Raw genomic sequence first — 27114 nt, forward strand, 5'->3', positions numbered from 1 at the left:
CATATCCATGAGTGATAATATCAGACAGATATCTTCCCAGCATCGAAGCTCGCTGGCAAGTACTGTGCACAAAATAACGTCGCTAGCTGGCAGAACTGCATATGGTAGGGCCTACACGTCTGCAGCTGCAAGACCTTAGGTGACTAAGAGTCCGCCATCGGGCGTGAATGCAAATGCATTCGCACCATGTTGGCGCTGCGGGGGTAATCATCAAGCTCATCAATGTCGATTCAAGCACTATGTGTGCAAAGGCTGCAAATGTGCAAGAGTGCTGCGACTCACTACGTGGCAGAGTCGGCAGAGGATGATCAATCCAGCGCGGATCACGCAGCACAAACAAGAGAAGCAACTCAACTCGAGGAAGGAGTGTAAGGGGTACACACCTTCACAACTGTTGTGTATGGAGAAAGAGTCAGACTGAACACTGTGTGCTCAAAGTAAAATGCGACCTTAGTCTTTTATTGCAGAACTCCAGAGTGCCTCTCCAACCTGTGAAGCCTTCTTAAATACCTGTGCTCCCAAGGGATTATGGGCTCCCTTGGGACTCCGGGGAAAGAGCCCTCTGGTGGCTGTAGAGAGTAAATACAAGTCCACATAGATAACAACATTCTCCCCCCAAAGTCAATAGTGTAACTATTTACAATGTGAGTCGATCTGGGGCCCTTCTTGCCCTGGTTGATCGTCTCGGTGTGAAAGCTGGTGTTGTTAAATCATTTGTTGGGCCCTCGCTGGGCTGCTGTGCAGCTGGCCTTGCTGGGCTGGCTGGTGTGTTGGGCCCTGCAGGGCTGCTGTGGATGATGGGTTCTGCTTCGTGGTCAACCGTGGTGTCGGTTGCCACTGGTATGTGTTTTGTGGAATCAAAAAAGGTAGGGTCCAAGATGGGTTGCTCAGGGTAGTCCGTGAATCTGAGTTTGATTTGGTCCAAGTGTTTCCGGCGAATGAGTCCATTTGAAAGTTTGACCCGAAACACCCTGTTCCCCTCTTTGGCCATGACAGTGCCGGGAAGCCACTTGGCGCCTTGTCCATAACTTAATACAAATATAGGATCATTGACTTCAATCTCGCGTGACACATTTGCACTATAATGGTATGCACTTTGAAGCCGCCTGCTCTCCACCTGTTCATGTAGTTCAGGGTGAACTAACGAGAGCCTGGTCTTAAGTGCTCTTTTCATGAGCAGTTCAGCAGGTGGGATCCCAGTGAGTGAGTGTGGTCTCATGCAGTAGCTAAGCAGGACTCGGGATAGGCGAGTCTGCAGTGAGCCTTCAGTTGCCCTCTTCATGCCTTGCTTGATGGTTTGCACTGCTCTCTCTGCCTGACCATTGGATGCTGGTTTAAACGGGGCAGATGTGACATGTTTGATCCCATTATGGGTCATGAATTCTTTGAACTCAGTACTGGTAAAACATGGCCCATTGTCGCTCACCAGGACATCGGGTAAGCCGTGTCTGGCAAACATGGCCCGCAGGCTTTCAGTGGTGGCAGCGGACATGCTAGCCGACATTATCTCACATTCAATCCACTTGGAGTACACATCAACAACCACAAGGAACACTTTACCCAAGAACGGGCCGGCATAGTCGACGTGTACCCTAGACCACGGTTTGGAGGGCCAAGACCATAAACTTAGCGGCGCCTCCCTGGGTACATTGCTTAACTGTGAGCATGTATTACATCTGTGAACGCAGGAATCTATGTCCGCATCGATATCGGGCCACCACACGTGGGATCTGGCTGTCGCTTTCATCATTACAATACCTGGGTGGGTCCTGTGGAGGTCATTGATGAAGGTGTCTCTGCCCTTCTTGTGGACCACTACTCGATTACCCCACAGAAGGCAGTCTGCCTGTATAGACATTTCAACTTTGCGCTGCCGGAACGGCTTTATCTCTTCCTGTGTTTCCACTGGGATACTGGACCAGCTCCCGTGAAGTACACAGCTTTTGACTAGAGATGCTATGGGGTCCTGGGTTGTCCAGGTTTTGATCTGCCGGGCAGTGACGGGTGATTGCTCACTCTCAAATGCTTCCATAACCATGGCTAGATCTGCGGGCTGCGCCATTGCCACCCCCGTGGTGGGCAATGGCAGCCTACTGAGAGCATTGGCACAGTTTTCTGTGCCTGGCCTGTGGCGGATGGCGTAGTTGTATGCGGACAACGTGAACGCCCATCTCTCGATGTGGGTCGATGCGTTGGTATTTATCCCTTTACTCTCGGAAAACAGGGATATAAGTGGCTTATGGTCAGTTTCCAATTCGAATTTTCGTCCAAACGGGTATTGATGCATTTTCTTTACCCCATAGACACAAGCTAATGCTTCTTTTTCAATCATGCTGTAGGCTCTCTCAGCCTTAGACTCCTGGATGCATAAGCAACCTGTTGCAGTTTCCCGAAATCATTAGCTTGTTGCAATACACACCCGATGCCATATGACGACGCATCACATGCTAGTACCAAACGCTTACATGGATCATACAACACAAGCAATTTGTTTGAGCCTAACAATTTTCTCGCTTTTACATAGGCATTTTCTTGGCTTTTGCCCCAAACCCATTCGTCCCCTTTTCATAGTAAGACATATAGTGGTTCTAGCAGAATGCTGAGACCTGGTAAGAAGTTACCAAAGTAGTTCAAGAGTCCCAGAAACGACCGCAGCTCCGTCACGTTCTGTGGCCTTGGTGCGTTCTCGTTTGCCTCCATCTTCGCGTTAGTGGGCCTGTTGCCATCTGCCGTAATCCTTCTTCCCAAGAACGCCACTTCAGGCGCCAGGAAAAAGCACTTTGAGCGTTTTAACCTGAGCCCCACGCGGTTGAGTCGACTAAGAACCTCCTCCAGGGTCTGCAGGTGCTCGACTGTGTTCCGACCTGTGACCAAGATGTCGTCCTGGAAGACCACGGTGTGCGGGACCGACTTCAGTAAACTTTCCATGTTTCTCTGGAATATCGCCGCTGCTGGTTGGATTTCAAACGGGCATCTGTTATAAACAAAAAGACCTTTGTGCGTGTTGATGCAGGTGAGGCCCTTCAATGATTCCTCCAGTTCCTGCGTCATGAAGGCTGAAGTCAGATCCAGCTTCGTGAACGATTTTCCTCCCGCCAGTGTTGCAAAGAGGTCGTCGGCTTTTGGTAGTGGGTATTGATCCTACAGGGAGAAACGATTGATAGTTACTTTGTAATCACCACAGATTCAGACATTGCCGTCTCCCTTGAGCACTGGGACAATAGGACTGGCCCACTCGCTGAACTCGATTGGTGAAACGATGCCCTCTCGTTGCAGCCGGCTAGCTCAATTTCTACCCTTTCTCTCATCATGTACGGTTCTGTTCTCGCCTTGTGATGGATGGGTCGTGCCCCCGGAATTAGGTGGATCTGCACTTTTGCTCTTTGGAATTTCCCGATGCCTGGTTCAAACAGCGAAGGAAATTTGTTTAAGACTTGGGCACACGAAGTGTTGTCAGCGGGCGATAGCGCTCGGACATCGTCCCAGTTCCAGCGTATTTTTCCCAGCCAGTTTCTGCCGAGCAGCATGGGACCATCGCCTGGTACCACCCAGAGTGATAGCTTGTGCACCGCTCCATCGTAGGAGACCTTTACGGTAGCACTGCCGATTACAGGAATCAGTTCTTTAGTGTAAGTTCTTAGTCTCGTGCGAAATGGAGTGAAGACTGGCCTTGAGGTCTTGTTGCACCACAAACTTTCGAAAGTCCTTTTGCCAATGATGGACTGGCTCGCGCCCATGTCCAGCTCCATTGACACCGGGAGTCCATTTAGTTCAACATTCAGCATTATCGGGGGACAATTTGTGGTGAGTGTGTGCACCCCATGTACCTCTGCCTCCTCTATCTGAGGCTCTGGTTCATCGTGATCCTCCGTGCATCTGTCCTCCTCTGCAACGTGGTGGTTTGCAGGATTAACAGGCTTAGCAGCTCATCTGCACACTCGTTGGAGGTGTCCCATTGTTCCACAGCCCTTGCAATCCTTTGAATCAGAATGAATGGAAACGATGGTCACCCCTGCAGCGCCAACAAGGTGTTCGTGGCCTTGCATTCATCACCCTGATACATCTGCGAACATGTAGCTGCAGGTATGTGTGACCTGCCATGCATGTTTCGATTCGAAAACAACATTACTTTGTTCACAGAACTTGTAGCAGAACTTGTGTGCTGAAAGATTTGCTTCATATTGTCACTGGTGGCAGTGAACGCCTGGACTATCACTATGGCCTTACTCAAGGTTGGGGTCTCTACAGTCAAAAGCTTGCGAAGTATGGTTTTGTGGCCAATGCCAAGTATGAAAAAGTCTCTGAGCATGTCCTTCAAATTCTCAATATCCTGCAAATCGTCTCAGCTCGGTGACATAACTTGCTACTTCCTGGCCTTCAGACCTTTTGTCCGTGTAGAACCGGTACCTCGCCATCAGAACGTTTTCCTTCGGGTTCAAATGCTCGCGGACCAGTGTGTACAAATTGTCGTACGATTTCTCTGTGGATTTCGCTGGAGTGAGCAGATTCTTCATGAGGCCATACGTTGGTGCACCACAGATGGTGAGGAGGATCGCTTCTACGTTTGGCAGCGCTCTCTTCCCCATCTCGCTCGATGGCCACGAAGTATTGGTTGAGTCGCTCCACAAAAGTTTCCCAATCACCTCCCTCCGAAAATTTCTTCAGAATGCCCACTGTTCTTTGCATGTTTGGGTTCGCTATCTGTATCTCATCGTCAGTTGTTGTGTATGGAGAAAGAGTCAGACTGAACACTGTGAGTCAGAATCTGCGGAGACTACAAGGTAACGATCAATAGAGTCTCGTTTCGGGACAAGTACCCGCTACCGAAGGCGGATGGCCTCTTTGCAATGTTAGCAAGGGGGAAGTCATTCACCAAGTTGGACCTAACCTCCACCTACATGACATAGGAGCTGGCTGAACCTTCGAAAAGATTGACATGCATCAACATGCACAAAGGACTGTTTATATACCACAGGTGCTCTTTTGGGATTCGCTCGGCTTCCAGAGGAACATGGAGAGTCTGCTGAAATTGGTTCCGCGCACCGTTGTGTTTCAAGACGACATCCTGATCACCGGTCGTGACACCACTAAACACCTGCTCAACCTGGAAGAGGTTCTAAGTCGTGCGTTTTCCTGGCTTTTTGGGCAGAAAGATTGCGGCAGACGGCATCAGACCCACGGACTCAAAGACAGAGACCATCAAGAATGCACCCAGACCACAGAATGTGATGGAGCTGCATTCGTTCCTGGGACTCCTCAAATATTTTGGTAACTTTCTACCTGGGTTAAGCACTTTGCTGGAACCGTTGCACATGTTGCTACACAAGGGTGACGACTGGGTATGGGATAAATCTCAAGAGACAGCCTTGGATAAGTAGAAACCTACTCTGTTCTAATAAGTTACTTGTACTATATGACCCATGTAAACGATTAGTGCTAGCTTGTGATGCATCTTCGTAGGGGGCCCGCTATGTGTTACAGCAAACCAATGTATCGGGCAGACTTCAACCAGTTGCATACGCATATAGAAGTCTGTCTAAGTCTGAAAGAGCCTACAGTGTGGTTGGGAAAGAGGAGTTAGCATGTGTATATGGGGTTAAGAAAATGCACCAATACCTATTTGGACCGGTTTGAGCTTGAAACCGACCAGAAACCGCTCATTTCGCTGTTTTCAGAAAGCAAAGAGACAAACACCAATGCTTCATCCTGCATCCAAAGATAGGCACTAATATTGTCCGTCTATGACGATGTTAGCTGCCTTAGACCAGGCATGGCGAACTGTGCTGATGCCCTCAGTCAGCTACCATTGCCCATTACCGGGGTGGAAATGGCGCAGCCCGCAGACTTGCTTCTGGTTATGGATGCTTTTAAGAGCGAGGGGTCACCTGTCACTGCTCGCCAGAGCAGGACCTGGATCAGCCAGAATCCTGTGCTATCACTTGTAAAAGGTTGCATCCTCAATGGGAGCTGGTTGGACATTCCCGGGGAAATGCAAGATGAAATTAAGCCATTTCACCGACGCAAAGATGAAATGTCCATCCAGTCGGATTGTCTCTTATGGGGTAATCACGTGGTTTTGCCAAAAAAAGGCAGGGAAACGTTTGTATGCGACCCACACAATACCCATCCAGGCATAGTCATGATGAAGGCTATAGCTAGGTCACATGTTTGGTGGCCCAGCATTGACTCGGACTTAGACTTGACCAGTGCAACACATGCTCGCAATTGAGCAATGCACCAAGGGAGGCTCCATTGTGTCTGTGATCATGGCCCTCCAAACCGTGGTCCAGGATCCACGTTGATTTTGCTGGCCCCTTTGTCGGAAAGATGTTTTTAGTTGTCGTGGATGCTTACTCTAAATGAATTGAATGCATAATCATGTCATCCAGCACATCCACTGCCACCATTGAAAGCCTCCGGGCTATGTTCGCCACCTATGGCTTGTCCGAAGTCCTTGTCAGTGACAATGGACCGTGTTTCACCAGCTCGGAATTCAACGAGTTTATGACTCGCAATGGCATCAAGCATGTCAGGTCTGCCCCGTTTAAGCCCACATCCAACGGTCAAGCAGAACGGGCAGTCCATTCTATCAAGCAGAGCTTGAAGTGCATGACGGAAGGCTCCTTGCAGACCCGCTTATCTCGGGTTTTGCTCAGTTACCGGACGCGACCCCGCTTGCTCATTGGGATTCCCCCTGCAGAATTGTTAATGAAGAGAGCACTCAAAACCAGGCTGTCCCTAGTCCACCCGGATCTAAATGATCATGTGGAAACCCGGCGTCACCGGCAAAACATGTACCACGATCGCGTGGCTGTATCGCGTGACATTGATGTTAACGACCCTGTGTTCGTCCTTAATTACGGTCATGGTCCTAAATAGGTCACTGGCACTGTCTTGGCCAAGGAGAGGAAAAGAGTGTTTATAGTCAAACTATTGAATGGACAAACGTGCAGAAAGCATTTGAATCAGAACCAATCTGCGGTTCACCGATAACCAGGAACAACCTGAAGAGGACATCACCATCATCGATCCACCAACACACACCCAACCAGCAATCGACATCACTGTCAACCAAGAGGATGAACCCACCACTCCCAACAGTCCTGTCAGACCAGCCGTGCCACAGTGCAGCAATATTCCGACCAAATCATCCATGCCAGAATTTGAACTCAGACGATCAACCAGGGAGCATAGGGCCCCGGATCATCTCAACTTATAAATAATTTGTATCAAAGACTTTAGGGAGGAAGTGATGTTATGTATGTAAACATTGTAACTGTGAAAGACTTGCCACCAGAGGGCGCAACTGTTGGAGGCCCAAGGGTCACCTGCACACCTTGTGCAAGGGAGTATAAATGGTTATCTGCCATGCTGCTTGGGCACTCTGGAGTTGTATTAAAGAGACTAAGGTCACATCAGTTTTAGCTCACAGTTCTCAGTCTTGTGGAGTTCTTCCATAATTAACACCACTCGGGTCGGGATGGCTGCTCTGTGTCCAGGGGCACTAGATTTTTATTCCCAGTGTTGCTGGCTGCTGCTCCTCCTGCTGTTCCCACCCAGGTCGGGTCGGGATGGCCAACCTGAAAATGGCCTATTTATTCTTACTCTCTGATTTCTGTCCATTGACCAATTCTCAATCCTCAGGAACTTGCCCACTGCCATTTTCAGCTGGATGTGTTAGGGCTACATCCCTTTGCTCTGGTCAGTTAATTGTGGGACTGCTTAACTGTCTATAATCCTGTATAGTCGCGTCATCAGCTTCATATCTCACTCTAAGATATGCCAGCTCTTGCTCCTAGCAATCCTGTCACTCTGCATTGAACCAGGGTTGGCCTCCTCTTTTGATAGTGATTGAGATGTCAGCCATGGCTCAGGAATAACACTCGTGCCTGAGAAAGGAGTCTGTGGATTCAATTCCCACTCCAAGAACTTGAGCACAAAATCTAGGTTTATACTCCGGTGCAGTACTGACAGAGTGCAGTCTTTCAGATGAGAAATAAAACTGAGGCTCCATCTGCCCTCTCAGGTGAATGTAAAAGATCCCATGGCACTATCTCAAAGAAGAGCAGTGGAGTTCTCGCTGGTGCCATGGCCAGTATTCAACCAACATCATGAAAAAAATTGTCTGGTCATTAGCACATTGCTGTTTGTGGGACTTTGCTGTGCAATTGTGGACTGACGTGTCTGTGACAGATAGATTGCTGAGGTCATGGACACACCCTCGTGTTGGTTCCATCTGACACAGGCTCAGTCTGGCAGCTATGTCCTTCACGATTCGGCCTGCTTGGTCAGTGAAGGTACTACCGAGCCACTCTTGGTTATGGTCATGTAAGTTGCATGTTACTTTGCAAAGTGTACATCTGTGTTTTTCTATCCTGAGAACTGGTTTGGACATTGTCAATGGGCTGGTGAAAGTGGTGAATGTCTCAGCGGTCACGGGGATTGTGGTAGGACCGGAAGAGAATCTGCTTTGTATGGCTGACTTGTTGTCTGATGTACATATTGAGAGAAGGTTTTATAAAAAGTCTTGGTGCCACAGCACTCAGTGCCTTGATGTGTGTCCTTTCTATGATATATATTAATGTAATTTCTATTCAATATTTTCATCCCACATGAAATTGACATGATACCACATTCTAATCAAAAGAACATTCAAAGGACGAACGTTGGAAACCCACATTTCACAACAACAAACTAATGAGCAATTCAGCTGCATTTTGTTTCTAGCTACATTGATTCAATCCGCAGAAGAAGACCGTTCAACACCAGTTTTACCTCATTACCTTTGCCTGATTATTTCTTGGTGTATGGTACAAAGAGAATATATTCTTCTGAGATGCCTCAGTTGGTAAAGACACAATGGGTTGGATTTTCCTCCACTATCCTACCCCAAATCAGGCAGCGCGGCTGGGGAAAAGGCAGGAAAATCGGCAGCAAGGCCTCCCACCACATTCCCAGCCTGACCTCAATTTACCTCCCCAGGTCCCAGCTAGGAAAGCCGCCAGCTGCCTCTTCACCACCCATCACATGAGGTGGGACCGAGCAATCTGTCCGACTCCCCTGTCTTCCACCGCTGCTCCTCGACTATCCCAAGGACTATCAGGAAAATGTTTTGGCGCTTCCTAGGGCAGGGGCAGAAGGCCCATTGTCCTCACTTGGAGCTAGGGGGCCCAGCAACAGGCACAATTCACTCCCCTCAGGCTCCTGTGCCAGGCACAAACTGAAAGCCAAAAAAAATTCCTCCCCCATCTTCAGGACTCCTTCCCCCACCTGCCCTCCCCCTCCCCGCTCCTTGAAGTGGTCTCCTCCTGTTCACGTGGTGCATCAGTTGTCCCACCGCAGAGCTGCCCGGATATTCCAGCCTGGCAGTGACTGCTCCCTTTGGGTGTTGGGACTCCCAGTGACAGCCTGCACTCCATAATTAATGATCCTCTCAAAGATGCTATAGAAATGCAAGTCCTTTCTTTCATTAGTAACGTACCTTTCAGTTACAATTTGTCGAATGCTTTAAAGTTCACTGTCTGCCTCCTTCAGTTGTCACCATGGAATTATAAAAAGCTGTATTTCATTGTAGGTGTGTTGTTCAGCCAAATGCAATCAAAAGCATTAAAAATAGTGTTATAATTGTTGTACAGGTGGACCCTGATGACCAGCCGATGATTGCTGCTGTTTACGTTACATTGATATATCAGTTGAACACATCTCCTAAAGCCGTTGTCACTCAGTTCATGAACAAGACCTCATTCCAGGTAACAGAGATAATCTACTCCATCCAAATCTGCAATAATATGGATTCGACACTGTCAGTGTTTAGAATTGTTATTCAGTTTGGTGTTTAATGTTGCTATTATTCACTCTTTATGTGTAACGTGCTGTTTGTACAGTATTTTTAGAGGGGCTCCTGCTTACTTCAGCTAAAACCAGTCTTTAATTCATGGGTTTCAAGTGAACAAGCCCTTAAATTTTCAAACTTGCTCACATCATCTGAGCTCTGTATTTCCATCCCATCTCCTTCCATATACCACGGCGATTTAGCTGTGTACCGGCAAAACATCTACCTACAGGAGTGTATTATTGATCCAGAAATGGTTACGACACTTGGTGCAGAATCAGGATTTTATTGAATGAAAAGGTGGCGACAGGGGCGCCGATCCTGACGGCAGGGCCACATTTCAATAATTCTGTGCAGACTCCCGCCTGACAGCCGGCCGGATTAACTGGCTGGCTGGTGGGCAGGAGCAGAGATTTAGCGGCAGGAGGCCGGGAGGGGGGAGTCTGCTGTTGACCATAATCGGGTGAGTGTGGGGTGGGTGGGGGCGGGGAGCCTGCTGATGGGCATGATCATGGTGGGGAGAAGGGGGAGGGGGAGGTGGGAGGGGCTGCTGATGGGCATGATCGGGGGAGTGGGGGGCCGTGGAGCCTGCTGATGGGCGTGATTGGGAGTGGGAGGGGGTAGGGGTGGGGCTGCTGATGGGCATGATCAGGAAGGGGGAGGGGGATGGCCTGCTCATGGGTGTGATCGGGGAGGGGGGAGGGCAGGGTGTCTGCTGATGGCCCTGATTGGTGGGGTGGGAGGGGGCTGCTGCTGATGGGAGTGATCAGGGAGGGCGGGGGGTCTGCTGATGGCCCTGATTGGGGGAGTGGGAGGGGGCTGCTGCTGATGGGAGTGATCAGGGAGGGCGGGGGGTCTGCTGATGGCCCTGATTGGGGGAGTGGGGGCCATAGAGCCTGCTGATGGGCGTGATTGGGAGTGGGAGGGGGTGGGGGTGGGGCTGCTGATGGGCGTGATTGGTGGGGTGGGAGGGGGCTGCTGCTGATGGGAGTGATCAGGAAGGGGGAGGGGGATGGCCTGCTCATGGGTGTGATCGGGGAGGGGGGAGGGCAGGGTGTCTGCTGATGGCCCTGATTGCGGGGGTGGGAGGGGGCTGCTGCTGATGGGAGTGATCAGGGAGGGCGGGGTGTCTGCTGCTGGCCTTGATCTTCCGCTGTTTAGCATGCATGTAGTCCTGTGTTGTTGCTTCATCAGGGAGGCATCTCATTTTCAGCTACGCCTGGTGCTGAGACGACCAAAGCCATTGTTTTCAGTCCCTGCCACAAAGTCCGCTCCCTAGCCACAGACTCCATCCCTCTCCCTAACATCTGTCTGCGGCTGTTCGCTATCTTGGTGTCATATTTGACCCTGAAATGAGCTTCCAACTACACATCTGCAGCATAACTAAAACAGCCTATTTCCACCTCTGTAACATCACCCATCCCAACTCTTTTCTCAGCTCATCCGCTGCTGAAACCCTCATCCATGTCTTTGTTACCTCTACACTTGACTATTTCAACACACTCCTGGCTGGCCTCCAACATTCTACCCTATTTAAACTAAAGGTGATCCAAAACTCGGCTTGCCGTGTCTTAACTCGCACCAAGTCTCGTTCACCCATCACCCCTGTGCTCACTGACCAACATTAGCTCCCAGTTAAGCAATGTCTCGATTTCAAAATTCTCATTCTTGTTTTCAAATCCCTCCATGGCCTTGCCCCTCTCTATCTCTGTAATCTCATCCAGCCCCACAACCTCCCCCGAGATATGTGCGCACCTCTAATTCTGCCCACTTGAGGATCCCTGATTATAATCGCTCAACGATTGGTGGCCGTGCCTTCTGTTGCCTAGACGCTAGGCTCTGGAAATCCATGACTAAACCACTCCTCCTCTCTATCTCTCTCTTCTCCTTTAAGATAGTTCTTAAAACCTACCTCTTTGGCCAAGCTTTTGGTCAGCTGCCCTATTTTCTCCTTATATGGCTCAAATTTTTTGTCTTATAATATCGAAGTGCCTTGGGACATTTTACTACGTTAAAGGCGCTATATAAACAGAATTTGTTGTTGATGCTGCTGGTATGCTCTTCTACAGTCCTCCTTGAACCAGGGTTGGTCCCCTAGCTTAATGGTAATGGCAGAGTGAGGGATGTGCTGGGCCATGCGGTTAAACATTGTGGTGGAATATAATTCTGCTGCTGCTGATAGCCCACAGTGCCTTAAGGATGCCTAGTTTTGAACTGCTAGATCTATTCTGCATCTATCCCATTTAACACGGTGTTAATGCCACACAACATGATGAGGAGGGTATCTTCAGTGTGAAGTTGGGACTTCGTCTCCACAAGGACTATACGGTGGCATCTCCTGCCACTACTGTCATGGACAGATGCATCAGTGACAGGTGGATTGGTGAAGTGGAGGGGAAGTAGGTTTTTCCCACGTGTTGGTTCACTCACCACCTGCCACAAGCCCAGTCTCAGAGCTCTCACCTTCAGGAACTGGCCAGCTCTATCAGTAGTGGTGCTAATAAGCCACTCTTTGTGCTGAACATTGAAGTCCCCCACCCAGAGTACATTCTGTGCCCTTGTTACCCTCAGTGCTTCTTTCATCTGGTGTTCAAAATGAGGCATATTGATTCATCAGCTAAGAGAGGGCAGTAATTGGTAATCAGCAGCCGGTTTTCTTGCCCATGCTTGACCTGAAGCCAAGAGACTTCATGGGGTCCGGAGTCAATGTTGAGGACTCCCAGGGCCAATCCCCCCACCTGCCCTCAACTGTGTACTACTGTGCTGCCAACTCTGCTGCGTCTGTCCTGCCGGTGAGACAGGAATTGGGATGGAGGAATCTGGGACATTGCCTGAAAGGTATGATTCTGTGAGTATGACTGTGTCAGCCTGTTGTTTGACCAGTCTGTGGGACAGCACTCCAAATTTGGCACAAATCCCCAGATGTGAGCCAGGAGCAACAGGAGTGTTCCCTGCCCCCCCCCCCGGACCCTCAAGAAAACCTTCTGCTTATCGCAGCCGCTCCTCGCGACTACATTCGATCGACTGACCACTGCCCCCAACCCTTGCTCCTGAACATCCTGCCCCACAATCTGCCGACCTCCCACCACCAACCCCCGATCTTTTCCTCTCTCCTCATTGCCAGACTCCCATCCCTCCCAACAACTCCCGATCTTTCCCACTTGCCGGCGACCATTCCATGTTTCAGTCATGGGTAAGAATTCCTCTTGTTTGAACTTACCCAATATGGTGGGTGGGGCAATTCCGGCCGTAAATATACACACACATTCTTCCCGCCATATATGGGCCATAATAGTCCGAGCAGCGACTGAAAAACATGGCGCTGTGCGGACCAATTTCTAGGCCTGTGTCTATTCTGTGCCGCAAACTTACTTTCTCGAGCTCCTAGTCGCTGGGCTGGATTTTCCGGTGCTTTGCGCTCCAGATTTTGCCCCGGAGCAGTGGGAAAGGTGGCGGTGAGGTCTGCAGTGCCCCGTCGCGATCCTCTGGTCGGGTTGAGCGGTGACGCTGAGCAGCACCGCCGGGAAGAGCTGCGCCGGGTGTGCACGCCCCTGGTTGTGACACCGGCGAGAGTTTCGAGTCTTGCTCACTCCATCCGCCGGAAGTGCGCCCGTAATGACCACCTGGGAAATCAGAGCGGTCCAGCGATCCCGACAGTAGAGAGGTGGGTAAAGTACTCCAAAAGTAAGTGCGAGTGTTTTTTATTTTATATTTTTATGCGATTTGTGTTGCGCAATGTTTTAGGAATGTTTTTGTGTTTTCTTTTAGGTTTCCCCCAGGCCCCCCACCCACCCCCCCCAACCCTTCCTCCCCCAAGCCTCTCGCAGAGCACTCACGGCCCGGCTCTTTAGCTCGGGGAGATTCCCTTCCTTGTGCCAAGAGAGGTGTACAACGCCTCCCTTAGCGCTGTGCCCCCTGACGCACGGCCCAGATGCCCAAACTTAAATACTAAAGTGCAAACTATTCCCGGCCGTTAACTTTCCTGCCCCGCCGCCATTATCGCCTCAAAAACAGAAAAGCCGAAAATCCAGCCCTAATACTTCTATGTGGTGCTCCCTGAGTAAGATGGGGTTGAGCAGTGGGCGGCTGGGCTCGAAGACTGAGGTGATCCTCATCTTAGTGCAGCGTATATGGCAGAGCAAACAGTCTTTCTGTTGACTGTCAAGGGCGACCAGACCTGATTATGAAGCTCCTTCATGTGCCAGTTGTCATGTATGTAGATCATGTATACTAACTGTATAGTTCCATAAGATGTGCCACCAGAGGGCAGTGGGGTGGGATATGTGAGGGTCACCTGTATAGGTGTACAAGACACAGTATAAAAGGCTGGCCAGCATGATTGTGCCTTACTCTGGTGTTACAATAAATGGGACTAAGGTCACAACAGCTCAAGTACAATACTAGACCTTGTGGAGTCATTTATAAGAGTATTAAAGACATAACAACTGGCAACGAGATTACAAACTTTCACGCAAAAATGACTAATGTTGATGCATTAGAAAAGTTCTCAGAGGGTGAAGATTGGGAAGCCGTTACAGAGCGGCTCGACCAATATTTCGTAGCAAACGACCTGATAGGCGATGATCCGGCCACGCTGGCAGATAAGCGCAGAGCTATCCTGTTGACCAGTTGTGGGCTCGTGGCCTACAGCCTCGTCAGCTTGCTTGCACCAGAGAAAACAATGACCAAGTCATATGAGGAGCAGAAAGTGCTCATTCGGGACCAACTCAAATGAAAGGAGAGCATTCTCACGGCCAGGCATCGATTTTATACACACCGCCGCCCCGAGGGCCAGGAAATCGCGAAGTACGCTGCCAACCTCAGGAGGCTGGCAGGACCGTGTGAATTCGGCGCATCCCTCGCCGATGTGTTGTGGGACATCTTTGTCATTGGCATCGGTCATGAGACCCTTCTTCACAGACTACTGTCTGCCGAAACCACTGTCACTCTGCAGAAGGCCATCAGCATCAGCCAGGCGTTCATGAACTCACGCTGCAGCTCCAAGCAGATGATGACTCACTCTCAGGACTCAAATCCGGAAAATACTATAAATACAATGGTGCCTTTCACAGGCAGAACTGTTGAACGTGAATCTGCCCAGGGCAGAGCGTACAGGCCCCCGAGTCCTTTAACTCAGAGTCCGCCGAGGGGTGCAAACGTAAGTCGAGTAGCACCATGCTGCCATTGCAGAGGTAATCACAGGGCTCATCAGTGTCGGTTCAGAGACTATGTGTGCAAAGGCTGCAGCACAAAAGACCACCTCCAGCGAATGTGCAAAAGTGCTGTGACTCACCACGTGGAAGAGGAGTCAGCAGATGGCTGTGAATCCAGCGCGGATTACGAGGAGATGGTTAGAGAGGCAGCTCAGTCCCAGGACAAAGTGTATGGAGTATATACCTGCACCACAGATTGTCCTACAGTGATAATGGAAGTCGAGATAAATGGTATTCCATTCTTCACGGAAGTGGACACGGGAGAGAGTCAGTCAATAATGAGCCAGGAAGCCTTTGAGAGGCTATGGAACGATCAAGCTGAATGACCCAAGCTGGTTCAGGCAAAACTGCGCACCTACACCAAAGAACTGATATCAGTTTTTGGTCGTGCGGATGTAAGTGTATCCCATGATGGCATGGTGCACAATTTACCATTGTGGATTGTTTCAGGTGATGGACCAACGCTACTTGGAAGAAGATGGATTCATGGGAAGATTAATTGGAACTGGGAAGACTTCATCCCTCCAGCGATCGATGTCCCCCATGCTCAGAGGCAGAGCAAGCCCCCACCTTCAGTTGGACCAGACACCGGAGAGCAGATCCGTGCAGCCCCCGAGGCACAGACCGCTCATCACGACTGCGTGGCGATGATCCGGCCGAGACGACCCGAACGCACCTTCCCAGTTTCAGTGGCAGGACTCCTGAGGAGTAAGATTGGATCCGAGGGCGCCTTTCCAGCTTCAGTGGCAGAATCCCTGGGAAAGAAGATCGCGACAGTCGACATCATGGACAGGGAAAGGATTGTGTCAAAACCACAAGGTGCAGCGCTAATGGAGCAATGATATGTGGTTCCACGCAAGGAAGGTGATTGGGGTAAAAGTAGTAAGGCCATTTTAAAGGAAGCCAGCAACCCGCCATTTTTGAATGAACTGCTTGAAATTGGTAACCAATTTAAAAGTCCAGCTGTAATGAACAAAATGTTGTTGAGCGATGTCGGGTGCAAATTGCAATCAGTCAATGTAGCGGGTGAACACCTAACAGTTGTATACAGGTCCAGCAGGCTACCCAATGCTGTAGCCTGCATCCCCGGGACCAGAACAATGTATCATAATGTGTCTCCACAGCTGACAGAAGTAGACAAGCCACAGAGTAAACGATCCCCAGTGAGCAGAGGCATCGGTAGCGCTACCCTGCCTCAGATCGGTTTAACATTGCAGGCACCCGATGGCATGAACCGCCACAGGCCAGAAACAGTAAACTGCGCCTATGCTCGCAATCGGCTTCCGTCGCCCACCACCCGGGTGGAAAAGGCGCAGCCCACAAACCCACTCGCCACCATGGCAATGCCCAAGAGCGAAGGGTCACCCGCAACGGCTCCTCCGAACGGGACCGGGACCAGCCAGGATCCCAAATTAGAGAATGTTCACAACGATGCCCTCAAGGAAGGCGAGTCAGCAGTCCCCTGCGAACTGCTAGACAAGACAAGGCAACCCCACCGTCGCTTAGACGAAACGCTCACTCGCTCAGACCGCTTCCCAGGGAGCAACAGCGACACTGCGAACGGAAAGGACAGGGCGGTCACAGACACATCAGCTGTCTTTGGGTCTGCCCGACCCTTGCAGTAACGGCAAGAGCCCTGAGCTCTGGCAATTCGAGCAAAATGAGCTCACCTCACCCACAGACCCACTAGCAAACTGCTGCGCCACCAGCAGACGACCCAGATCTCATCCGGCCATGCTGGAACTAGACTGTCCTTGTGTACCTATACTGAGATACCTGTATTGATCATGTAAATGTACCACACAAAAAGAAACGCAACTGTTATCCACCCATCAAATCTACCAAGATGTAAATGTAAAACCCATGTGATGAACTTGAATGCAACTTGCATATAACGGACCATTAGCATGATCTCTATGTGGGATGGTGGGGGGGGACGGGGGAAGAATGGTGTAGTCATGGATTCACAAGCAGAAACCACTGGGACCTCCACTGGAAACAAATCTCACTACCAACCCATCCAAGCTAGAATGGTCAACCAGGAAGAGCAAAGCCCAGGTCACCGTCAATATACGAGTCAATTTGCATTAAAGACTTGAGGGGATGTGATGTCATTTATGTAGACCATGTATACTAACTGTATAGTCACATAAGGTGTGCCACCAGAGGGCACTGCGGTGGGAGACCTGAGGGTCACCTGCATCGGTGTGCAGGACCCAGAATAAAGGGTTGCCCACCATGCTTGTGCCTCACTCTGGAGTTACAATAAGTGGGGCAAAGGTCACAACAGCTCAAGTACAGACATAACACAGGTATTGGAGGGGAATTTAAGAAAGCAGCTTCATTGCCACTCTCCAGAGAGACAGCAACATCTGTAGCCACTTCTTTCTTCCCAATGGTGCCGGAGCTGCTAATGGTCATTAAAATATTCCCCACCAAGTTGCCGGAGTGGTGTGTAAGTGTAGCAGTCAGGCTGAGCCTCAAGGCATCTATTGAAACAATGCTAGTTGCCACTCCAGAAGCCACCAAAGTCCTTACTGTGCCTTGTTAATGCAAAATTCCCCAAGACTGTCACTGTCTCCTGGGTGTTCTGCATATTGTAAGAAACTTCCTGGAGCCGAAATTGCCCCTTTTTTGCGCACCATTAGTGCCACTAGCGGGGGGTGCTAACGGGGCACAATGGTGTTTTCGGCCAAGGGAAGGAGCGCCTCCAGAGAAATTGCCCTGGAGGTTTGGGTAAATTGCCCCGCGGGTAGCGAAGCTGGCAGACATCTGCCGCTGGCGCGCCCCTTAAAGGGGAGGCCTTTATCGCCCCAGGCCGCCATTTTATTTTGTCTGTCGACTCTTGGGTCGGCCCGACAATGACAGCCCTCGCATTGACCCTGCCGTCATCATGTAGCCTGGTACTCCGTTTTGCGTGCCGGGTCACTGGCCCCGTCGATCACACCCCTCGTGGCCCAGCGGTGGCCGGCAGACTGCGCAGTGACCTGCCCTTTTAACAGCTGTCCCCGGAGCGCCGGAGAATGCGCTCCTTCTTGTTTCAGGGGCGCACGGCCCAATTCCATGCCGGCGGCGGGACTTCCAGGCCGGGCACAGGAAGTCCTGCACCCGGAAGGTTACCGCCCACAATCAGACGGAGGGCAATTTCAGCCCCCTTGCATTGTGTCGAGGACTCCTCTCACTTCTTCACTATCTCCACTGCCTGCACATGAAATCAATTCTCCCAACTCATAGTTCTTTTAAATACTGGGCCCCAGAGATTTGGATCCTGAGGCTCCTGAGCTGAGGGTAGTTGTTTCTCCACAGTGGAGAAATGGCACTCTCCCTCTCTTGCACTACCAGGTCCTCATGCTCAGTACTGCTCAGTGCTTCACTCAATCTAAACCCTTCTGAATAACTACTTTCCCCTGAGTGAGTATTTCTCTGCTGGTGCTTGCACAGATAAGATGTCATGACAGTGACATTTGTCTGTGAAGAAATAGCATGGACTTGTTTTCCTCTATATGAGTGCATGATGAAGAAAGGTGCAAGTGCATTGTCCGTTTAAATCAACAGTCCTTGAAGATGAACCTTGTGGAAAGCTGTGTGAGTTGACAGAGTGCCTGTGAGTGCAGTTGGTGCTTGAGTGTTTGAAGAGGTTACCCAGGAGATGAGAGGGGTAAGGAGATGAGTGAATCCTCTCTCAATGGTACAGGATGAGGATTGGCAACTGTTCCTTGCCTTATCCTGGCCACCCATGTGAGGTCATTGAACCTCTCTGTGTCAGTTCCTGGAGTGGTGAGGTTTTGCTGACTGTTGACCTTGTTCATACAGCCTGAACCACTCTCTTATGGGGCTCACTGCCCTCGGTGCTCAACAATCGATCCCTTGTCAGCCAGCAACACCTCCATGGAATCATCAGACAGTCTGAGAGCTCCCACTGCTGCTGACCTCCTGCAAGGCTGCCGTTCCTAGATACATTCTAGTAGTCATGCATCCTGTCGCTGAGAAACGGCTGCCCCCCTCAAATTTGTTGCTGCCGTTTAAAGGCTGCAAATGCCCTGCACTTTCATCCCTCCCAGTAACGGTAACCAGTGAGGAACAGTATCGCATAGGAACATAGGAACTGGAGTAGGCCATTCAGCCCCTCGAGCCAGTTCTACCTTTCAATGAGATCGTGGCTGATCCGTATCTTAACTCCATCTACCTGCCTTGGCTCCATATCCTTTTATATCCTTGTCTAGCAAAAATCTATCGATCTCAGATTTAGAATGATTAATTGAGCCAGCATCTATTGCTTTCTGTGGGAGAGAGTGCCACACTTCTACCACCCTTTGCTTGAAGACATACCTCCTAACTTCTCTCCTGAATGGCCTGGTTCTGATTTTAAGGTTATGTTCACCTGTCCTGGACTATCCCACCAGCCTAAAAAATGTATCTCTATCTACCCGATGAATTTCTTTCAAAATCCTAAAGACCTTCAGTAAACTATCACTTAACCTTCTATATTTCAGGGAATACAATCCTAGTTTATGTAATCTCTCCTCATAATCTAACACTCAGAGCCCAGTTAACATTTTGGTGAATCAGCACTGCATTCCTTCCAAGGCCAATATATAATTTCTAAGATGCAGTGCTCAGAACTGTACACAGTACCCCAGATATGGTCTACTCAAGGCTTTGTATAGTTGTATCAAAGCATCATCCCCTTCATATCAGAATCAGGAGAAGTCATAACGAGGAACAAAGAAATGGCAGACCAATTGAACAAGTACTTTGGTTCTGTATTCACTAAGGAGGACACAAACAACCTTCTGGATATAAAAGGGGTCAGAGAATCTAGTAAGAAGGAGGAACTGAGGGAAATCCTGATTAGTCGGGAAATTGTGTTGGGGAAATTGATGGGTTTGAAGGCCGATAAATCCTCAGGGCCTGATGGTCTGCATCCCAGAGTACGTAAGGAGGTGGCCTTGGAAATAGCGGATGCTTTGACAGTCATTTTCCAACATTCCATAGACTCTGGATCAGTTCCTATGGAGTGGAGGGTAGCCAATGTAACCCCACTTTTTAAAAAAGGAGGGAGAGAGAAAACAGGGAATTATAGGTCGGTCAGCCTGACATCGGTAGTGGGTAAAATGATGGAATCAATTATTAAGGATGTCATAGCAGCGCATTTGGAAAGACGTGACATGATAGGTCCAAGTCAGCATGGATTTGTGAAAGGGAAATCATGTTTGACAACTCTTCTGGAATTTCTTTAGGATGTTTCCAGTAGAGTGGATAAGGGAGAACCAGTTGATGTGGTGCATTTGGACTTTCAGAAGGCTTTCGACAAGGTCGCACACAAGAGATTAATGTGCAAAGTTAAAGCACATGGGATTGGGGGTAGTGTGCTGACGTGGATTGAGAACTGGTTGGCAGACAGGAAGCAAAGAGTAGGAGTAAATGGGTACTTTTCAGAATGGTAGGCAATGACTAGTGGAGTACCGCAAGGTTCTGTGCTGGGGCCCCAGCTGTTTACATTGTACATTAATGATTTAGATGAGGGGATTAAATGTAGTATCTCCAAATTTGCGGATGACACTAAGTTGGGTGGCAGCGTGGGCTGCGAGGAGGATGCTATGAGGCTGCAGAGTGACTTGGATAGGTTAGGTGAGTGGGCAAATGCATGGCAGATGAAGTATAAAGTGGATAAATGTGAGGTTATCCACTTTGATGGTAAAAACAGAGAGACAGACTATTATCTGAATGGTGACAGATTAGGAAAAGGGGAGGTGCTTGGTGTCATGGTACATCAGTCATTGAAGGTTGGCATGCAGGTACAGCAGGCGGTTAAGAAAGCAAATGGCATGTTGGCCTTCATAGCGAAGGGATTTGAGTACTGGGGTAGGGAGGTGTTACTATAGTTGTACAGGGCCTTGGTGAGGCCACACCTGGAGTATTGTGTACAGTTTTGGTCTCCTAACTTGAGAAAGGACATTCTTGCTATTGAGAGAGTGCAGCGAAGGTTCATCAGACTGATTCCCGGGATGGCGGGACTGTCATATCAAGAAAGACTGGATCAACTGGACTTGTATTCACTGGAGTTCAGAAGAATGAGAGGGGATCTCATAGAAACATTTAAAATTCTGACAGGTTTAGACAGGTCAGATGCAGGAAGAATGTTCCCAATGTTGGGGAAGTCCAGAACCAGGGGTCACAATCTAAGGATAAGGGGTAAGCCATTTAGGACCGAGATGAGGAGAAACTTCTTCACCCAGAGAGTGGTGAACCTGTGGAATTCTCGACCACAGAAAGTTGTTGAGGCCAATTCACTAAATATATTCAAAAAGGAGTTAGATGTAACCCTTACTACTCGGGGGATCAAGGGGTATGGCGAGAAAGCAGGAATGGGGTACTGAAGTTGCATGTTCAGCCATGAACTCATTGAATGGCTGTGCATGCTCGAAGGGCCAAATGGCCTACTCCTGCACCTATTTTCTATGTTTCTATGTTTCTCTATTCTTGCCCTCTAATTATAGGGCCCAAAATTGATGGCCTTACCGCCCACTGCCGCCGACTGCCGCCCACTGCCGCCGACATTCCTCCTCGAGTTGCGCCCAGTGCCACTTTCGATTTGGGCTGGAGTGGGTGGGAGGGGAGAACAGTCGGGAACCGCCCGCTGACGTCAGCGGACGGCCGAGTGGCGTAAGTGGCCCCCCGCCCGCCGAGACGCCATATTGATGCGGGCGGGGGGTCGGCACCAGAACGGGGATGGACCGCTGGCTGGAGGCTGGTCTGTCCCTGACGGTGAGTATGAAGATCTGCAAAAAAGGTGAGTAAACATTTTATAATTTTTTTCTTTACAGGTGTCTTTGCCGCCGGGATTGGGAGCTTCTGCCGGCTGCCACCCAGATTGGCAGTGTAAGTCCCTCTTTTGAAGGAATTTTTCGATGCAAACCCTGCCCAAAGTACAGTCGGTTATCTCAGCGGCCATCGGCAGTCCTTTGGGCGATACTTGGGCGGGCGGATGTCTTCACCAAATCAGCCCCATAAAGTTTAACATTCCATCAGCCTTTTTGATTAATTTTTGTACCTGACAATAATGTTCCCTTTAAGCTGTGAGACTGCACAGTGCTCTGCAGCTCCCGGGCAGACGACTCACCGGCTTTTAAATAGGGAAAACCGTGCATGTGCAGTATTTTGAATGCTGCACCTTAAAGGGGCCGTGCACCCAAAGAAAATGAAAGGGAACATTGCCGGACATATATTTCAGTGATCTGTGTACATGGACCCCTAAATCTCTATGGACATGCACTGTTCCTAGGATTGCACCATTTAAGTAAAGCCACCCTATCCTGTCCCAATTCTCATGGGGCAGAGAGGACAATCTTCGGCTCATCACAATGTAGTAGGGAAGCAGGTAATCAATCATATTGGGGCTTGATCACCTTCCAGAGATGCCCAGACAGGTCATTTGGGAGTTAGAGTCGGGCCACTCTGGTGTTCAAGTCTGACTGTGCAGCAGCCGATTTTCGGGCTCTAACTGGCCCACTTAGCCCTCTATATGGCAGGAATGAAGTGCACCGCCGGCTAGATTGGGAAAGGAAATAAATGGTATCCAGGGCCCATGCCCAAAACAAGTGTCAGACCGTTTACATATGCAAATCAGGGGCCTAACATCTGTTTCTGGCCCTCACTTCAAGATTAGTTTGCCCTGAGGCAGCCAGCGCTGCCTGCACTCAGTAAAACCAGACCTTGGGACCTCCAGTGACACTACAAGGTAAGCTTTTCACAATTACTTACCTGAATATTCCCAGAGGAATAGGAGTGCTCCTCCTGACCCACATTTTACAAAAGCTCGCCACTGCTCCCTCTCTTCTGGTTACTGCTGCTCCAGACCCCACCCCCCATCCCACCCCCCCTCGGCCTCCGAATCCAACCCCGCATCCTCTGGTCCCCAGCCTCTGAATCCAACCCTCCCCATCCTCTGGCCTCTAGCCTCTGAATGAAACCCCCCCATCCTCTGGCCCCCGACCTCCGATCCTTTCCCCCAGCCTCTGACCCGACCCATAGCTTCACTTACCTGAGGGTTGCTGCGAATCGACCAACAGCCTGATCTTGGTCGTCTCTCCACCAGGCGAATGTTGTGTCATGCTGGCTTCTTTGTAATGAGGCCCAAGGCCCAAGGTCCAGTGGCACCTCAGGCCTCACCATTAGGGCGCAGGGCATGCACCCAGCACATCCCACATGCCCAAAATAGGTGCAGCTGAATTTCTAGAGCTGTGTCTGGGCATGGTGTCACTCTGACTTTCTGGGTGGACTGGGGTGGGAGTCACTGCTGTGCGTTTGTGTTAATGACCCCATCACCGCAATTTGGGACAGGGTCTACAGAAGGTTTCATGGGCGGCTTGGAGTTGTGGTTTACCGCACTTCTGCCGGCAAGGCGGCCTCCAAAGAAAATGTTTATTACAATGATAAACCTGCACTGCTCACCATCACCGCAGAAATGAATATCATTAACTTTCTGTGTGTAATTAATCCTAAATCAGTAGATTTTCAGTAACTATTTTTTGTATTGTTACAGGGTGAGGAGAGGAGCCCTGTTTCACCCAACATTATAGTTAAAGTGGGGAATTTGAGCATTGATGACCTCACATCCCCTCTGACACTTACATTTCACGGCGTGTCACGTTGGGAGGTAAGATAAAACCGAACAGTATCATAGAGCTCACCGTGTGTGTGTGTGGCCATTTATAGGATTGGAGTTGTGCAGCACAGTCTGTATTATAATCTCCAGGGTAGATGTGGAAGTTAGACTGAATGACCCTGACATTCATGGCCCGAGGCCTGTAAATGGGGCACTTTCTGGGCAGGTGGGGCAGAATTTGGAGCGGATCTCCTCGCCTCTTTAATGTCCATCAGAAGTTCTGATCATGATGGGGGTGTGGCCATATTATGATGCTATGCAAATGAGGAAAATTGAGTCTTGTGACATATTTTCCTTCATTTGCGCCCTGAAATTCCTATGGAGGATTTAGAAGCGAAGATCTGTGAGAGGACACAATGTTTGCCCACCCCGTGGATGCGGCCCTGGCCCCTGGTTTCAGAGATATTTACATATTGCCGGTGGGCACCATCAACGTTCTTGGTACAACAAGCCACCCACCTCAGGTGTGATGCCCCTGTTTAATCAGGCTTGGGGAAAGATTCAATGAAAATGAAAACGTTCTGGTTTTGCCACTTTACGAAATGCAATTGATCGTAGAACGTCCCTTGTACCCCAGCATTACTTGGGCACGATTAGAAGAAAGTACTTCAATGACATATTTTCTTCATTTGTGTGGCATCAATAGGCCGACCCCAGTGTGGCCAGAACTTCAGACCATCGGTGTAACCGGGCGATGCCCCTTTTTTCATCCCGTCCGCCCAAAAAATGCTCCATTTACAGCCTGAGGGACGCAGAGTTTTGGAGCCATCACCTTTACTTCAGTAGCATGGACCCCATTTCAGTAAAATTACTTCCCCAAGTTCCATAAAGGCACTGTCCACTTTTTGTGGCATTAATGAAAATACAGAAACATTTATTTTACAGCCAGCACAAAATTTCCTCCTAATTCTATGCTTCATCCCGTTAGACAGGTAAATGTCTAACTGTTTAAGCACTTACACAGCTGATGAAACTGTTTTAGTGCTGGTGAATCTAATGATAAGATTTATCTTCTCCATTTTAGCCAAATCCTACACTGTGCGGCTTCTTGGATTCTGGACAAACAGGTAAATAAAGAGTTTTATAAAATGCTGACATCAATCTGCACTGGAATATGTAAATGAGACAATGACTCTGATAATTAATAACTCTCCATTACAGTCAATCTGAATGGATGTAACATTCAGACAGGAAACAATTACATCACCTGCAAGTGTGACCGTTTGGGCTTCTTCTTTGCTGTAACACTGGAATCAAAGGTATGAATAATGTTCATCATTACAGTATAAATAAACTCCAATATAACTTTACATTATCCCAGGAGATCAGACTGATTTCACATTCTCACTGCAATCCAGTGGAGTTCTGTCCAGGTCTTAAAGACCCCTCTGCAAAATATTTTCTGGCCCTCACACCCCAATGTCTGCAGTGTTTATGCCATGCCATCGGGGCCGGCTCGACCTCTCGAGAGACCCATGGAAACGGCGAGTTGTATTATCCATAAATAAAATGTTTGTTTTCAGAGGGGCTTCAGATAGTCTGGTGAGCGTAATGAGTCAGAGAGGCCCTCTGCTGAAACTCTTGCTTTAATTAAATGGCCAACTTGAATTTCCTCCCGAGACGCTGCCGTGCCCCTGATCCACCCCAGAAACCCGTCCCACTGCATTTAAATGAAGCAGGGACATGGCCAAGGGTCCTCCGAGATTTCCAGCATTTCCGCCCACTCATCACAACAACAATAAGAACAACTTGCCTTTATATAGCGCTGCTAATGTAGTAAAACGTCCCAAGGCACTTCACAGGAGCGGAATCAGACCAAAATCTGACACCAAGCCAAAGAATGAGTCATGAGGACAGGTCACCAAAAGCTTTGTCTTGATGCACGTTTTAAGGAGCAGCTTAAAGGAAGAGAGAGAGGTGGAGAGGCCGAGAGGTTTAGGGAGGGCATTCCAGATCCTGAGGCCTAGATGGCTTAAGACACAGCTGCCAATGGTGGGGTGAAGAAAGTCGGGGAGGTATAAGAGACCTGAGTTGGAGTTCACAGAGGGCTGTAGGACTGGAGGAAAGAGGCAAGGCCAAGGAGGGATGTGGACATGAGGGTGAGAATGTTAAAATTGAAATGTTGCTGAGCCGGGAGCCAATGTAGGTCAGCGAGCAGAGGGGTGATGTGTGAAAGGGTCTTGGTGCCCCATCCAATCACTGCTGTTGAAAAGATGGCGTTGCTGAGCATGTCGGGTGACCCACCGGCAGGAACAGATTTGGAAGGTGACTCGTCACACACGAGTGAAATTCTACAACATTGTTTTGACTAGGAGTCACTTCCACTAGTTTGAAGCTGCAGTTTCTGAGCATTGAAAGGTCCTTGTGTAATTTGCTGAGAATTGAAAAGGAGCTCAGCACAGCAAAATAATAGATTTATCTCTGGAGATTCCATTGTTCCTGAGCTTTGAGGAGGATGTTGATGAGGACATGGGGGAGGAAAGTATGGAAAGCTAAGAGAGTGCAGCAGCATGTACAAAGGCAACACTTGACCTGCAGGTGTCCACATCACAGGGTCTACAGACGATGGAGGACCTGTCTGGGTCTTTCCAATAGGCAGGTCCTGAGAAGGCTGCGTTTTCCCTCTGATAACATCACAGAGAAGTGCCAGCTGTTGGAATCTGACTGGCTGGAGTCATACCCAAAGGAAGATGGTTGTGGTTGTCGGAAGTCAATTATCCCAGCCCCAGCATATTGCTTCAGACGTTCCTAAGATGTTCCTAAGAGCAGCGTCCTTGGACCAGCCATCTTCAGCTGCTTCATCAATGACCATCTCACCATTATAAGTTCTGAAGTGGAGATGTTCGTTGATGATTGCACAGTGTTTAGATCCATTCGCAACTCCTCAAAAAATGAAGCAGTCCATGCCCGCATGCAGCACGACCTGGATGACACTCAAGCTTGGGCTGATAAGTGCAAGTAACACAAGTGCCAGGCAAAGACCATCTTCAACAAGCGACAGTCTAACCACCGATCCTTGATATTCAATGGCATTACCATCACCAAATCCCCCACCATCAAAATCTTGGGGGTCACCATTGATCATCATCTTAACTGCACAAGTCACATAAATACTGTGGCAACAAGAGCGGATCAGAGGCTGGGTATTCTGTGGAAAGTGTCTCACCTCCTGACTCCCTAAAGCCTATCCACCATCTACAAGGCACAAGTCAGGAGTGTGATGGAATACTCTCCACTTGCCTGGATGAGTGCAGCTCCAACAACACTCAAGAAGCTCGACACCATCCAGGACAAAGCAGCCCGCTTGATTGGCACACCATCAACTACCTTCAACAATCACTCTCTCCACCACCTTGCCAGTGACGCCCACATCCCAGAATGAATTAAAAAAAAGACTCTTT

The 27114-nt window shown here is 49.4% G+C and overlaps 1 protein-coding gene across 1 annotated transcript in view; it reads left to right on the forward strand.

The window, feature by feature from the left end:
• LOC139257606 (uncharacterized) overlaps positions 1 to 26675 on the forward strand; it is a 108990-nt gene extending 82315 nt beyond the window's left edge. The window contains exons 6-10 of the mRNA XM_070874544.1: positions 9636 to 9749; positions 23591 to 23704; positions 24738 to 24780; positions 24875 to 24972; positions 26478 to 26675. Coding sequence (XP_070730645.1) covers positions 9636 to 9749; positions 23591 to 23704; positions 24738 to 24780; positions 24875 to 24972; positions 26478 to 26675 — 567 coding nt within the window. The remainder of the gene's footprint in view (positions 1 to 9635; positions 9750 to 23590; positions 23705 to 24737; positions 24781 to 24874; positions 24973 to 26477) is intronic.
• The last annotated feature ends 439 nt before the right edge of the window (positions 26676 to 27114 follow it).

Source organism: Pristiophorus japonicus, unplaced genomic scaffold (genome assembly GCF_044704955.1).
Source record: "Pristiophorus japonicus isolate sPriJap1 unplaced genomic scaffold, sPriJap1.hap1 HAP1_SCAFFOLD_884, whole genome shotgun sequence".
Taxonomy (NCBI): Eukaryota; Metazoa; Chordata; class Chondrichthyes; family Pristiophoridae; genus Pristiophorus; species Pristiophorus japonicus.